The sequence below is a fragment of the Elgaria multicarinata genome, chromosome 1 (assembly GCF_023053635.1).
Source record: "Elgaria multicarinata webbii isolate HBS135686 ecotype San Diego chromosome 1, rElgMul1.1.pri, whole genome shotgun sequence".
In the NCBI taxonomy this organism is placed as follows: domain Eukaryota; kingdom Metazoa; phylum Chordata; class Lepidosauria; order Squamata; family Anguidae; genus Elgaria; species Elgaria multicarinata.
Window position 1 is genome coordinate 104,742,911 of NC_086171.1, and position 16,481 is coordinate 104,759,391.

At 41.8% G+C, this 16,481-nt stretch overlaps 1 protein-coding gene across 8 annotated transcripts in view; it reads left to right on the forward strand.

The window, feature by feature from the left end:
• CEP350 (centrosomal protein 350) overlaps positions 1–16,481 on the forward strand; it is a 104,082-nt gene that overhangs the window by 53,015 nt on the left and 34,586 nt on the right. For 4 of the 8 annotated variants that reach the window (XM_063134385.1, XM_063134427.1, XM_063134412.1 and 1 more), the window contains exons 22-28: positions 1,008–1,171; positions 4,544–4,737; positions 5,651–5,737; positions 9,506–9,690; positions 9,930–10,017; positions 11,285–11,431; positions 13,694–13,845. In XM_063134385.1, coding sequence (XP_062990455.1) covers positions 1,008–1,171; positions 4,544–4,737; positions 5,651–5,737; positions 9,506–9,690; positions 9,930–10,017; positions 11,285–11,431; positions 13,694–13,845 — 1,017 coding nt within the window. The remainder of the gene's footprint in view (positions 1–1,007; positions 1,172–4,543; positions 4,738–5,650; positions 5,738–9,505; positions 9,691–9,929; positions 10,018–11,284; positions 11,432–13,693; positions 13,846–16,481) is intronic. The other 4 variants (XM_063134420.1, XM_063134434.1, XM_063134402.1 and 1 more) reach the window with 3 other exon arrangements.

The window sequence follows — 16,481 nt, forward strand, 5'->3', positions numbered from 1 at the left end:
AACAAACACAAATATGTCATTAGAAATGAACCAAATATGCCAATGAAGCAAATTCATTTTCATAGGCCAGCAGTTACTGGATAATATATATCCTGTACATCTTCATAGGACCATGCAATTCATGTTTGCCATTTGGCTAACCATTTTTGCCAACTTCAACCATTTTTTCTAACACTGTTTTACCCTTGGCCCATTCTTCTATTTTTATATGAAAGACTTACTGAGGGGAAAACCTAATGTAGGGCTGGTCCAAGACATTTTTCATGTCTCATGTGAAGCAGAAATGACCCACCTCTCTCCCCCCAAGGTGCAGAGTACCCAAGGACAGTCAAGTTATTCTGCCATGTGAGGCATCCCTTGCAGTAAAAACAATTATAATACATTGATAGTTATTTAATTGGTTGCCTTTTCATGACACGCAGAATTAGCTGAGGCATCTGCCTTTCTCTGCCTAATGGTAGGGCCGTTCTTATTGCAATGAAGGGATGCAATTTGCTCTGTTTAGACTTTCCGGATACAACATGGCAGGAACAAATGGGAGCAGTGCGAGAGCCAAGATATGGCAAATCCCCTTATTTCCCAATGGCTTGTACACCTAATGTTTCTTCTTCTAGCTCAGACTTGCAAATCTTTTGAGCCACCAAACTGGATGCGGCTCATTGGCCATGTATAGTTAGTTGCCCACTGGAGCTGCCTTCTAGGACTGAAAACGTAATACAGTTGCAAACACAGGGTAGGTCACGATACGTATCTGACTGGTCACTAGATGAGCAGGCCTGTGGTAACTGGATACTCTTGACATGAATGTGAGCTGAGGATTTTACTGCAGTCCTTGAGGTAGGAGAACATATAGAGCTGTTATATATTTTTGCAGTAGTGCACTGTTGGTATAAAAAGAGATGTATGTCTCTTGACTTCATTATTCCAAGGCCTGCTTCAATTTTGACCATTCTGACTCTTGTTCAAAATTCACTTGCCTGCTTTTATTATCCCTGTTTACACAACAGTAGCAGTAGCAGTCGTCAGGAAAGTCCATCTGTTCCATCTTCCAAGGAGACCAAGAAATCTTCACGTCGTGAGAAGCCAAGCAGCTCCATTGAAGAGGAGGCTCCTATAGCTGTGAATGATTCCCTGCAGAGTAATAGTATTCCATCCATTCCCGATGAGAGAGGTTAGTACTCAGATGAGTACTTAAAGTGTTCTTCCCAAGTTCTACTCCAATCTGTACTTGTTTATGCTTTTCCTTTTGCTCTATCAATGGCTCGGCTGGTGGGGTCACATAGAAATGATATAGCAAGGGGTGATTTATTTTTCAATATTTGCTGTTGCATGCCCCCTTCCCTTCTTCCAATGCAGGTTTTCTTGAATTGCTTTTATATGCCTTCTTCTGATTAGCCAGCCCCGTTGGCATCTTGAACTGCCGGGGAACCTGCAGTCTGGTATTTATCACCATGATAAAGTGGCAGTTACGGGAACTCTGGGGGAAAGTGACCACATCATACTTGAATTCTTGATTATGAAGGAGACAAAAGTTGAGTGTAGCCATACACGTACTCTGGATTTTAGGAAAGCTGATTTTAATAAACTCAGAACTATGATAAGTAAGGTCCCATGGCAAATGAGCCTAATGAGAAAAGGAGTGCAGGATGGGTGGGAGTATTTTAAAAAGGAAATTTTAAAGGCACAGTTACAAACAATTCCAATAAAGAGAAAAGATAGAAGACAACAGAGGAAACCAATGTGGCTCAACAAAAAGCTTAGAGACGACCTGAAAACAAGAAGGGATACATATAGGAAGTGGAAGGAAGGCTAGGCTACAAAAGAAGAGTACAGACAAGTGGCACAGAAGTTCCGAAATGGCGTCAGAAAGGCTAAAGCTGTGAATGAGCTGAGATTAGCGAGGGATGCTAAAAGCAATAAAAAGGCTTTCTTCAGATATGTGAGTAGTAAAAGACAGAGGAAAGAAATGGTGGTTCAACTGCTTAATGAGGATGGCAAATTGATAACAGATGACAAAGAAAAGGCTGAAGTGCTCAATTCCTACTTTGCCTCAGTCTTCTCCCAAAAGCAGGTCTATGACTCCCCTGGAAAAAGTGAAGCAGAAGTTGAGGGGGCAGGATTGCAGTTTGAGATTGATAAACAAATGGTCAAAGAACACCTAATTTCCTTGAATGAGTTCAAATCTCCAGGGCCCGATGAACTGCATCCTAGAGTAATGAAGGAGCTAGCAGAAGAACTCTCAGAACCTTTGTCTATTATCTTTGCAAAATCATGGAAGACGGGTGAGGTGCCAGACGACTGGAGGAGGGCTAACGTTGTCCCTATCTTCAAAAAGGGCAAAAAGGAAGAACCTGGGAACTACAGACCAGTCAGTCTGACATCCATCCCTGGGAAAATTCTGGAGCAGATTTTAAAGAAGTCAATCTGTAAACACCTTGAAATCAATGCGGTGATCACTAGAAGCCAACATGGATTTGTCAAGAACAAGTCCTGTCAGACAAATTTGATCTCATTTTTTGATAAGGTAACCTCCCTTGTGGACCATGGGAACGCTGTGGACGTCATATATCTTGACTTCAGCAAAGCTTTTGACAAAGTACCACATGACATTCTGATTAACAAACTAGCTAAAAGTAGGCTAGATGGAACAACTATTAGGTGGAGTCACAGTTGGCTTCAGAATCGGACTCAAAGAGTACTTATCAATGGAACCTTCTCAAACTGGGGAAAGGCAACGAGTGGGGTACCGCAGAGCTCAGTCCTGGGCCCAGTGCTCTTCAACATTTTTATTAATGATTTGGACGAGGAGGTGCAGGGAACGCTGATCAAATTTGCAGATGACACCAAATTGGGTGGGATAGCTAATACCCTGGAAGACAGAAACAAACTTCAAAGTGATCTTGATAGGCTGGAGTGCTGGGCTGAAAACAGGATGAAATTTAATAGGGATAAATGCCAAGTTCTACATTTAGGAAATAGAAACCAAAGGCACAGTTACAAGATGGGGGATACTTGGCTCAGCAATACTACAAACGAGAAGGATCTTGGAATTGTTGTAGATTGCAAGCTGAATATGAGCCAACAGTGCGATATGGCTGCAAAAAAGGCAAATGCTATTTTGGGCTGCATTAATAGAAGTATAGCTTCCAAATCACGTGAGGTACTGGTTCCTCTCTATTCGGCCCTGGTTAGGCCTCATCTAGAGTATTGTGTCCAGTTCTGGGCTCCACAATTCAAGAAGCACGCAGACAAGCTGAGCGTGTTCAGAGGAGGGCAACCAGGATGATCAGGGGTCTGGAAACAAAGCCCTATGAAGAAAGACTGAAAGAACCAGGCATGTTTAGCCTGGAGAAGAGGAGATTGAGGGGAGACATGATAGCAGTCTTCAAATACTTAAAAGGTTGTCACACAGAGGAGGGCCAGGATCTCTTCTCGATCCTCCCAGAGTGCAGGACACGGAATGATGGACTCAAGTTAAAGGAAGCCAGATTCCATCTGGACATCAGGAAAAACTTCCTGACTGTTAGAACAGTACGACAATGGAATCAGTTTCCTAGGGAGGTTGTGGGCTCTCCCACACTAGAGGCCTTCAAGAGGCAGCTGGACAACCATCTGTCAGGGATGCTTTAGGGTGGATTCCTGCATTGAGCAGGGGTTTGGACTCGATGGCCTTGTAGGCCCCTTCCAACTCTGCTATTCTATGATTGCTACATTGAGTCCTGGCTAAAGGCTGCTGGTACTTCCATTGTTCTTGGAGCCATTGGCAGGCTGGCCCGTTCCTGCTTTCATTGCTCTGGGAGCCATTTCCTCTGTTAAAGAGTGGTTTATTATGAATGAATAGTTTATTTGTTTGTGGCACAAAGACCATTACAAAATATAAAGTTGCTAACATCGAAACACACATTTGTTTGTGAGAGTGGTTTATTATGCATTTATTTATTTAAAATATTTTTGGATTGCCCCTCCACTCAATCCAACAGGGGCCATGAAGATTTGATTCTTTGGCATCCACTAAGTTTTATGGGACAAAATGAATGGAGTACAATTGGCAATACCCTGTCCCAAGAAACTTCCATCCTGTTCGTACTCCTTTGAATCTTTGCTCCCATACTTTTCTGGCATCCTTTCTAAGGGGGGACAAGTGCTGCACTTCAGGACATTGCCCCTGACCCTAGGTAGCCAGACTGCCATTTGTACTGGAAGAACAAGGATACATTTTTGCACACATAATAGGTCAGATGCTTTGCTAGTTAAATATACTCTCACACATACTTAGACATCTGTAGTTTTGGCATTCAATCAATACTCATGTATGTATAGGTATTCTTTACGGTTGCCTTGAGTGCCATTTTTGGGGGTAGAAAGGCAGGGTACAAATCAAATCAAATAAAAATATGTACATTGCTTGGTTGGGTAAGCCACACATGCCGCCTTCGGGGCCAAAACCAGTTTCATATAATTTCTTGTTCTGTAGTAAAACTATTACCTTGAATAAATCCTTCCTTCCTTCCTTCCTTCCTTCCTTCCTTCCTTCTGCCTTCAGACTCTACCTCTGTTGCAACAGAATATTCCCTGAAATTTGATGAATCCATGACAGAGGATGAGATTGAAGAGAAGTCCTTCCGGTCCTTACTCCCTTCTGAAAGTCACCGTCGGATCAATTTGAAGAAACGGGATCACCGGGATTACTCTGATGAGGAAGCTTCTCCTGGAAAGACCACCCTACCACCTGTTAAAGTAAGCTTTCAATACTCTTTGGCTATGCATGTTTGGGCCAGTTTATTTTCAGAGCCTGTTCGTGAATTTCAGTGGGAATCTCCTATTAAAAAATCATGCATGCATGTGCACACACACATACACACCACAGTTGTATATTACCACAACTAACTTAATCATTTGTAAACCAAATAGACAGTTATATCACTGGGAGGGGAGGGGGAATAGTGAGTGCAAACTAAAGCAGCATTTCTACTATATGAGATAGATCTCACCCTTCAGTCTCCCTCACCAAAGTGTATCTATTCATATTAGCACCCTAATCCTAAAGCGTTTTCTTGGAAATTAAACTAGCTGATTTCAGTAGGATTTATGTAAATGTGTGTTTGTGTAGGATTGCAACCTTATCTAATATTCTAATGTTAATGCTTTTTATTCTTGACTTAGTCATAATCCCAAGATGCCACCCAAACTGTAAATCTGTGTTTCCCCTCCCCATTGTCCCAATAGTGAACACGAATCACTCCTACGAGATGCTCCCAGCATGGATAGAGGAAAGTGGAATCCTCCATAAAGCGGGCATTCCCAGACCTTTAGGATTATCTTGCCCAATAGAAGGAGGCAGGGCCAGCTTGCACTTTGGCACTGAGGAAGATAAAGAATCAAGGAGCAGAAATCATCTTGCCAGTTAGGCGCACCCAGGGCTCACTTTTGTATCTTAACATCACATGTTCCGGCTAACAGTGTGAAGGCTGCTCAGCACTGGTTGATGCAGTTTGCATACCTGGTCAAAGTGCTAGGCACTCTGTTCATTTTAGGTGCACTCTATTAGTTTTAGGTGCAATCTATACAGCACTGCTTTGCTAGCCTGTTTTGGAGTGCTGCACTAGGAGTAGTAAAGTGCCGAGTCACAAAGATGTGTCATCTATCTTAGAATTTCTGTGGGACACTCTCAAAAGATCTTAGCCCCAGGACTCTGAAATGCCAAGTGTTGGTGCTCAACAGCATTCTGGGGTGCAAGGTAAGAGTTTCTTTTGTGTGTGTGTGTTTTTTAAAAAATTAGGCTATCTTTCTGGGCAAAGACAAACAGAAACAATGTAGGAAAGGAAGGAAAGGAACCTCTGGTGCAAGCCCTTGAGTCATTGCTGACTCCTAGGGGGACACCTGCTTTCGCTGACGTTTTCTTGACAGACTTTGTAGCGGGGTGGTTTGCCATTGCCTTCCCCAGTCGCAGTTACCTTTCCCCCAGCTAGCCGGGTACTCATTTTACTGACCTCGGGAGGATGGAAGGCTGAGTCGGCCTGAGCTGGCTGCTTGAGAACAGCTTCCGCTAGGATCGAACTCAGGCCTTGGGGAGAGTTTTGGCTGCAGTAACTGCCGCTTGCCACGCTGCACCACATGACATTCAAGCATATAATATAACATTATTTTAAAATTTTAAATTGCAAAAATGCAAAGATAAAACATTTTAAAAAATAAACAGCCAGCATAAAATAATCACAAAGCGTAACAATAAAACAGTAAATTGGTAGCATATTGGCATTATGTTCTAATGGTTTCTGTCTCTTTTGAAAGAAAGTCCTGCTTTTTCCAGTCCATTCTGACAGGAAGGGAGCATTCTTTAGCTAAGGAGTAAAAGTGCAATCTGGAGCTGCCTCCTTCTGTTCAGAGGCGCAGTCCCAAAGAATTGAGAATGCCCTTCTTCCTTGTTCTAGAACAGGAATTTACACCAAGTCCACATTCTTTCACATATTGAAGATTTGCTTTTCACACAACCTTTTAAAGATTTATATGAGCCCTCATCAGCGCTCTCTCCTCCCACCCGCCCCAAGGTCACCAAATATATTAAAGACAAGAGTGCCTTTCCCTTCAGTGTGTGTGTGTGTGTGTGTGTGTGTGTGTGTTTAAAATTGGACATAAATACAGAGTGAACCTGTGCAGATACAGAATTCTTTTCCCCTTTGAGAATGCACAGTTGGAAAATACATCCAAGTTAATTTTGATTGACTTCTCATCAGCTTTTGATACCATCGACTATGGTATCATCCTGAACCGGCTCCATGGGTTGGGTAGGTATTTCAGACAGGGTTCATACAACACAACAAGCCAGAGTATGGGTTGAGTATGGGTTGTTGTTGAACCATTGGTGGTTATTGAATTATGGGTTGTTGTGTGAACTTGGGTACCGTCCTTTGTTAACCATGAAAAACCCATGGAGAGAGCCCATGTTTTTTTCTTAAGTTGTGACCTGTGGGTTGTTCCTGATTTAACAAACCATGGTTTGTTAATGTTGCTAGGTTCACACAATACAACAACCCTCATTTCAACAACAAGCCACACTCAGCCTGTACTGTGGTTTGTCATGTTGTGTGAAACAGGTTGTTATGTTGTGGTGATTGCATTCTATCAATTTCAGAGAGTAACATTGTGTGACTATTCCTTGGCAACTGCGTTGTGTGATTCCTCGTGATACCATCTTGTCCCCAATGTCGTTTAAGACAAAACGAAGCTGCTAGGAACAGCGGTTAGTATGCTAATGACTCGTAGTTTTATCTCCTTGTGGCATCTGAATCAGGTGAAGCCATGCAGGTCTTGAATCAGTGTCTGGACTTGGTGATGGGCTGGGTGAGGGCTGATACAAAGGTAGAATCCTGGCAAGATGGAGGCCTGTGGATGAGTGGTTCCCTAGTCTGCAAAGTGGGCTTCTTATTTGTTGTGGATGGGATCGCACTCCCTCTGAATAAACAGGTCCATAGTTTGGGGTACTCCTGAATCCATCTTTGTCAGTGGAGCCTCAAGTGGCCACAGCAGCTTTGAGTACCTTTTATCAGGTCCAGCTAATACTGTCCTGCTCTAAATGGATCTGGCTCTTTGCCAGGCATATGCAGGGATGAAAAAATAAGAAAGTCAAATGATAAAGCACAGTTTTACCAGGCAAGTAGAGGTTTTCCAGAGAAAAGTCTTGAGGCATAGCCAAGGTCAAAATCCAAGGTCTCAGTCAAGTAGCAACACAGTCCAAAAGCAGAGTCAGCAGGAGTCCAGAGGTCAATAGCACTGAGATCGAAACATAAGCCAAGATCAGGGAAATAGGAGGGTGGAGCTGAAAATAAGACCTTGTTTCCAGCAATGGCTAGAGTAATAGTGAAGGCTTATATTATGAGAGCGTCTTGAGTCCCACCTGGGGATTTGCTTTAGTTCATTACAGGCCTTCTCCTGAGGAGTCCCTTCTTCTTGGGGAGTCCTCATTTGCAATCAAACACTTCTTCCTAAGGGAGCCCTGCTTTCCTACCTCTTGAGCTGGCAGTGTTCTTGGAGGTGGTTGCCCAGCTTGGAGGTGGTTGCCCAGCTCACAGACAGAGCTCCCCTCCTCCTACGAGATAGACTTGTGCTCATCTCCCGTCAGGGCTGAGGTTCCCCCTGACAGTGGTGGATCTGTGGCATATTCTGTCTCTGGCAGCTCTAGTTCCCTGAAAGAGGATCCTTCCATTGGGGGCATGACAGGTGTGCCAGACAGATATGGCCCCCTTTGGACAGGGGTAACTTTGCGGCAGTGGTAAGGTTAATCCAGAAACTCCAGCTAGTGCGGAGTGCTGCAGCTTGACTGTTGTCGGGGGCTGCCTCGTTTTAACAAGTAACACTTTTGCTGAGAGATCTGCACTGGCTGTCTATTTGCCACTGGTTTAAAGTTTTGTTGATGTATAAAGGCCTACACAATTTGGGACCGAGATATTTGACAGGGTGCCTTCTTCCTTAACCACCTGCCCAGTCAGTGACATAATCGGATGAGACGCTCTTAGAGATTCCGCATGGGCATAGTTCTGGATAAAGAGCACTAAGTAGAGTTTTTAGCGTAGTAGCTCCCTCTCTGTGAAATTCCTTGCCATCTGATATTCAGCGTGCACCAAGGTTGCTCTGTTGTCGGCACCTCTTAATGGCGTTCTTATTTAAACAAGCTTTCCCTTATTAAAAGCCCAGACGTGGTTTTATTGGTATAACTAATATACTTTAAGATTTTGTTTTTTTGGTATTGTTGTTGTTCACCACTTAAGAATTACGTATATGTAGAGTGGTCTATAAATTAAATCAGTCAATCAGTCACTGTGAAGAGCGGAATGTTGGACTAGGACTAGATGGATCTCTTGCTATGATCAATAGGGTAGTTTTTTTTATTTTCGCCTTAAAAACCCCTTCATTGAATGGAAATCTCTGAACCGCCACATATCTTTAGGGAGGGTGGAGGGAGGTTTTTTAAGCCCCACAAAATATATATTTAAGTGAGGAAGCCCAGTATTCAGCAAGCCATGCCTCTTGCTCTCCCAAAAGTTTCCTTTCCTTTCTATCTCTCCCCCCTCCCCCTTGCCCATGGCAGGCTAGGTGAATTGCACTCAGGACTCTGGAACGCATTTTAGCTAGGGCGGAGGGAGAGGCAATTTGGGGTTTCTTGCAGGTATATATCATGGGTAGCTGGCAAGATTTATCTGAAACTCTGCAGTGCACCTCTTTATATGCCACGACGAGACCAGGGGAGGGAAGCAAACCACAGTGTGCTGTGCACATGTGTACAGTTTCAAAGCATATGCATGCTCGCTAACAGCCTGAGCTGTGCTTTTTAACATTTCGTTACTCTGGGACTCTAGCTCTTTTTTTTTGCAGGGGTGGGTGGTGATTCTTGATCACAGAGAGATGGTGGCATGCTCTCTAGTAATGCTGCTTATGTTGATAAAGACACATTAACATTTTGCATGGGTTCTATGCGAATTTACATGTTAAATCTGTTTTCCTTTATCAGGAGCTGAGCCTGCCATTCTCGGGAGGGCAAGACAGCTTTTCTAAATTTACAATGGAAATGGTGCGGCAGTACATGAAGGAAGAAGAGATGCGGGCAGCTCATCACTCCTCACTGCTTCGGCTACGTGAAAAAGCACTGAAAGAGAAGACAAAGGCTGAGCTAGCCTGGCTGGAGCATCAGAAAAAGTAAGGGAACCTGGAAAAAATATAAAGGCGTCCAATCCAGTACTTGTGCTTCATTCTAGGGATTTCTGTTTTCTGCTTCTTCTTTCAATATTAAAGAGGAGAATGCTAGAGAGAGCTATAATACTACTTTATCAACAGTCAAGTAACAAATATGAAACAGTTTATAACAACAAAAACATGCAAGTCATTGCAACGCAGAAGTGAGAGAAATTGAACTTTTCTGCTATTGATTCTTCCAGGCGTTTACGAGACAAAGGAGAGGATGACAAGATGCCACCTATCCGAAAGAAACAACGTGGCCTGCTTCTGAAGCTGCAGCAGGAGAAGGTATTGCATTTGAGCCTGATTGTGTTGAAGTACTGCTGCTCAGTCAATCAACTGAGAGCTGATGGAGTTAGGAGACACACAGCTGATCCTGTTCTGAACAACTCCAGAGCACTGTGTATAACTCTGGAGCATTTAGTGGCATCTTTATTTAACAGATTTGTAGTCGACTCAGCCTTCCAGCCTTCCGAGGTTGGTAAAATAAGTACCCAGCTAGCTGGGGGAAAGGTAACCACGACTGGGGAAGGCAATGGCAAACCACCTCGCTACAAAGTCTGCCAAGAAAACGTCAGCAAAAGCAGGCATCCCTCTAGGAGTCAGCAATGACTTAAGTGCTTTGCACGAGAGGTTCCTTTCCCTTTCATTGTAAAACCCCTCACAAAGCAGATTACAACTTAATTAAGAATTTGCTTGGAAAGAAGTCACTTTGAACTCAGTGACTTCAGCTCTAACTTTACTTCTGTAAAGGGAACAATGGAGTTCATCTTCACAAAACACGGCATTCCTGTCTTTCCCTTCTTTTGCACTCTGTGAAGGTCTCCTACTGGGGGTTGGTGAATTCTTGGGAATGGTGTGGGATATAGTTCGGAGAACCTGTAGAAATCCTTCACCCTCTTACATGAATGGAAGAGCAATTTAGGGTCCAAGCAAGTGAGATTCTGAGTAAACTTGCATAGCATCAAGCCCATCTCCTTAGAAGAGTATTACCTGTAGCAGCTAGATAATATCGGCAGAATGCTTATATAAATATTATCCCTCATCACAAGCTTTCAATGTGAAGTATTCACAACACATGAGGAGAGTGAGGGTCAATGGGTAAAAGAATCACAAAGCTGGAGATGAGATGCTTCGCTTAGAAAGAGACAGAGAGGGAAGTAAGGAGAAACAGAAATCACGGGAGAAAAGGTAAGCTTCAGCCAGTACATAATCAAAACAAGGTATGGAAAAGAACAGAGAGATGGGGTTTAACAAGATTTGATCAAGCAGGTTGACGAGAGTGGGAAAGTACATAGAATGACAGAAGATTAGAAGGGCAAGAGTTGAGATAAAAGCTAAAATAATCAACTTATGATCAATACAAGAAGGATAATGAAGCTAGTGAAGATGCAGGGATGGGATGGGTGGGGCGGAGTTGTGGTTGAAGCAACAGGCGGTAAAGAACAAGATGAGCAGCAGAATGAAGCGCAGAAGTGAGGGGCTGGAGATGAGCAAGAGGTAAGCCAGTAATAATATTACTACACCTTTTGTTTTATTATGCTTATCTATAAAGGCAGAAATTAAGCGTCTTCAGGAGGCCAATAAGGCAGCACGGAAGGAGAGGCAACTAATCCTTAAGCAGCAGGAAGAGATTGAGCGAATACGCCAGACCACGATGAAACTGCAGGAAAAACTAAAGTCTGCAGGGGAGAATAAGTTGGTAAGCTGCACTGCAGGAGCTGGAATTGTGCCTCTGAGAACTAACCTATATATTTTATTTGTGCTATTGCAGTTCTCAGATTGAGAAACGAACATTCCTAGGGAGAAAAGGAGCAATATAAACTTTTAAATTAAATCAACAAACTGGCAAACCTATCTATTTATTTTTTTTAGTAAGACTGACTACATGATGAAGACTTGCAAAAATATAAGAACTTGTTTTTGTTTTGTTGGAACTGCAGATGGTGTTAGTTTTAGTTATCTAGGGGTCCAAATTACTAAAAATGTAAACAAATGACATGAAGCAAACTATAAGGAAGTATGGAAGATCATTAGTTCTGAAATAAGGAGGTGGAAGAAGCAGCAATTAGGTATCTCAGATCGCTTAATCACTATTAAAATGATGTCACTCCCAAAACCTTTATTTCTATTTCAAACATTGCCAGTTTGGATTCCAAAAAAACAACTACAACATTGACAGAAGCAATTAAATGTGTTCATATTTGGCACCAAAAACCCTAGGATATGTAAACCACTCCCATATAAACAGCAGGGGAATGGTGGATGAGGAATCCCAAGCCTCATAGGTTACTATGAAGCTAATCAACTTAAACATATAATCCCCTTGTTGGAAGAAGACACTTCCAAACAGTGGGTGAAAATAGAAGGAATAAGGAGTGCAGGAACCTCTATCAATTCTTGGCCATATTGGAAACACAAGTGTAGACAAGTAGAGCAAATTCAGAATCCATTTACATTAAGGACATTGAAAGTTTGGAAAGCGAGGATGGAAACGTTATCACCAGGGCTCTCACTGTTAACTCTGATATCCCACCACCCAGCGTTTGAAGGTAGACTAGCAGCCAAGGAAATAGTTAAGTGGAAATCCAAAGGACTTTATCACCTTATGGATTTCTTTAAAAATGGGCAATTGATTAAACAAGAACAATTGGTAGAAAAATTAGGTGAGGAGAAAGGACAATGGATAAATATCGCACAAGCATGTGCCTTTCTTTCTCAGCTAGAAATACAAACTGCAGCCACTAGGAATTTAACGGCGTTTGAACGAGAAGTGGTGGGATATAAAGGAGCAACAAAAGGCTTGGCCTGCAATTTTTACAAATGGATAACGACTCAGGAAGTTGGCAGAAATTATTCCCTTAGGATGGTCTGGGAAACGGACCAAGCAATCCGAATCGAGGAAAAAGACTGGAATGCTTTGTGGGACAGATGTCCATTTAAAACAATATTAAGTAAAAATAAGGAATTAATGTTAAAACTGACCCACAGATAGTATCTCACACCTAGAGGAATATCAGTGATGAGCCCAGGAACATCCCCAGAATGTTGGAGGGGATGCTCGGGAGTAGGGATGTATATACATATGTGGTGGTCATGCCCTAAAGCAAGTACTTTTGGGGAGAAAGTATTCCAGGAGATTAGCTCAATAACTGGACAATGGGTTCACCCATCTTCTCACCTAGCACTGTTAAATTTATACAGAGGATGGAACAGTAAGTTGTTAAATAAGGAACTAATAAGCCATCTACTATTGGCGGCTAGCTGGTTGATAGCCAAGCATTGGAAAGTTGACAAAGGGCTCCATTATTGATAATTGGTACCAAAAGGTATGGCAGATTGCTCTTTTAGAAAAATTGACCCCAAAATTGAGGAGAGTGCAAGGACAACTAGGCAAAGGCAAATTTGAGGGAGTATGGAGGAAATGTATTGACTTTGTGAACAAAGAAGATGGGAGAATGCCTCCATCGGCATATATAGAGTTATGGGTATCCTAAATTAGCTAATGTTAAAAAAACATTAAACCCAGATGGGTATATGCATTTGTATTGACACTGAATGTATATATATGATGTAATACTTGACCTATGTAACCAAAACTATAAATTTAATAATATAATAATAGGAACTGCAGATGGTGCTAATAAGCCTAGATTTTCTTTGCTTTGGGTTTAAGATGTTGGTTAAATTGTGTATATAACTGATAAGGGGACATTGCCATAAAATCTGCAGGACCCATCATAGTTCTCAAACAAATCTGCACGCTACTTCAGTTAACATATTTGTGTGCTATTCTCCCTGTGTGAAAAGCACAGTTTTTAATAAAGCATACTTCCCTTCTAAATTTCCTTTTGAGGATATTAGAGACATACAATTTTCATTATTCCATTTGAGTATTTGACAAAACCGTGAACTGTCATCTTGCTGTTGCACTAGTTGATTTTTTAAAAAACATTTCTCATAGGAGCATCGCAGTGAGGATGATGTAAAGCAAACACATTCCTCAAGCCCACTGCCAACGGATGCAGAGACCTGTAGCCCTTCCTCCATGTCTAGCTGTGAGACCAGTAGCATCATGCAGAAACTAAAGAAAATGCGCAGCCGGATGGATGAGAAGTAACTATCTGTATTTGTTTTATTGATGACATCCATTATGGGTTATGAGGTTACCGTCTTCAGAATTTGCTTTTGCTTCCAACAGCTGCAATGACATTTCAGTTCCGCTGACCTTGCTGGTGCTCAAGCGATGCACATTGAGCATGTGAAAGAACGAACATACAATGTGTCTTTCCCTCTAATCCAGTAGTGTTTACTTTGGCAGAGATGAGTCTTCCATATTCTGCTACGTGAAATACTCTTTTAAATGGAGATGCTGAGGATTGAATCTGGAACCTTCTGCATGCAAAGCATGTGCTGTACTACTGACATACGTTTGGGCCTTCTGCGGTTGAGGGGGGCAGTGCAGCAATTACAGCACCTGAGCTCTACACAGACACATTATTGTAATACATATTGCTCGCTGTATAATGTGATATATCTACATTTAATGCAGCTCAGAAAGAAATTGCCGTTCTCTTCTGATTTTGAAGACGCAAATTCATTGGAAGAACAATTGACGTATACCATAACATGTTGGAACTTGAAGTTGTGTTTTGACTTGAGTACTTGTAAATTATGAGAAAGGCTTACTTTAATTGAGGAATACTTTGGGTGTCCTGTATAATATTACATATTTCTCCACTGGTGAGGATTTGCAATGGTAATACTTGCTTCGCAGCAGAGGGAAGAGTGGGCAGTAGTGGTAGAAGATAACTATTAATGTAATTGTGAAAATTTCAGTTACATGAAAGGCCTATTTTTTGTTTGTAGCAAGGGATTTAAATCTGCATGCAGGGCTTGTGTGTGTGCGTGTGTGTATGTGTGTGCCAGGATTTCAGTAAGTGCACGGAGGTTGTTCACCCCCATCCCATCCCTTCAAAAAGCTGCCCCTGAAAAACAGAAAAACTTCTGGAGTGGTATCCAGTGCAGTACTAGTGCCTGGGATTGCAGTCAGTGGAAATTTGGAAAACCCCTAAGAGCATGGCGCTCTTACACCTCATCTTTGGATCCCACCTTCTAGTAAGAAGAAACCAGACTGCCCTGGAAAAACAATTACTTTCATTGGTTTTGAAGATTAAAGAGGCACAGCAGTTCTTTCTTCTTTGTTTAAAAGAAACATATTGTCAGTGTTTCAAGGTAGTGGGATTTATTTATTTATTTATTTGGATTTAGCCAGACTATTCTGCCAATGACATAGAAGTTTGTTGCATATTCATACAGGCGAGCAGCTTAGACTTTGGATCTTTTGTGTGTGGATTTGGGAATAAGACAAATCAAAATAGAAAAACAGGATTAGCACAATATTTTGTAAACTACCAGAAAGATAAAGACAAATTGGAGAATGATGCTCTTGACCTTTCCACAAATACTAGGTTTTATCTGACATAATTTGTAGCAAGTATCAGGATCAATCAGTGGCTAAAGAAGAAAGGAACATTGTTTTGTGGTTTGCATGTGAACTGGAGCATGCTCTCTCAAAGAATAAATCATTTGTGATCCTACCATATTTATTAATTCATAGAACCCTCCATAAACAGAAATTATCGTTTAAGTTAATTTATCTTAGTGAGTTCTTACTGTGCTTTATAACTCATAGTGCCTATGAGTATGGTGTTTAGTTTCTAACAACCTTTTCAGCCAAGTAAATTTGTTTGGTTTTAACAATTTTACCATGTACGCATTTCATAATAGATATGCTTTGCTGTTATATGGCAGAACTTGAAAATGAAAGGAAGTGTGAGTGGAGTGTGAGATCCAAAGAATGAAACCAATTAGTAGTACAAAATAGCAGCATCTCAACCCTTGAGTTTACACTAGCTTTTAGGTATCATTTTTTAAGCTTTTAGCCAGGTAGTACTATGTGCTGTGAAGCTATAGATGTAGCTTTTTTTTTCCTTTGGAGGCGTTGATTCACTTATCTTAGGACAGTTGACCAGAGTTTTCATTTATATGAATGAGACCAGAAGATAGCTTGAATCAGATTTTCAAATGATCAGAATAGAAAGCCTTCTAAAATTCAGTAATGAAATGAATTGGTGGAATTGCATATAAATTCCTTCCTCTTGGCAACCAGAAAAGCATCATCCCAAACATAGCAAAAGAGACATTTATCAGTATAGAAAGTAGCAACCTTTTGTCAGGAAATGAAGGACTGTAGCTATTGGCCAGGTTTGCATAATTGTGGTAGGAAAACAAGCCATCATAGCTTATTTTTCCATCCCACGTGTTCCAGTTGTGAGCCCCATCATTACCCTTGCCAGGCACAGTTTGCCATGTCGTCCAAAGCTGGCAGGGGTGCATGGTGGAGGGGGGTATTTACAAACCACCCTACAACCCTAGAACAAGGGGTGGTTTGTATCCCATCCCTCCACACACCCTCACTGGGTGCGGACAACATGACAAACCACACCTGAAAAGGGTAATTATGATAATGATGCAGTGAGCAACAGACACATGTGGGATGGGAAAATAAGCTATGATGGTTTACTTTCCTTCCCCCATTGTGCAAACGTGGCCAATATGTGGTTTTGTTCTGTTACCTTTGGAGTCTTCTACTTTTGGACATATAATATGTTTGACGTTTGGGACATTAAGACTCTATGCTAGATGCTTTCCTCTGCTCTCGCTTTTCTGTCTGTTTCTTGCTATCTTGG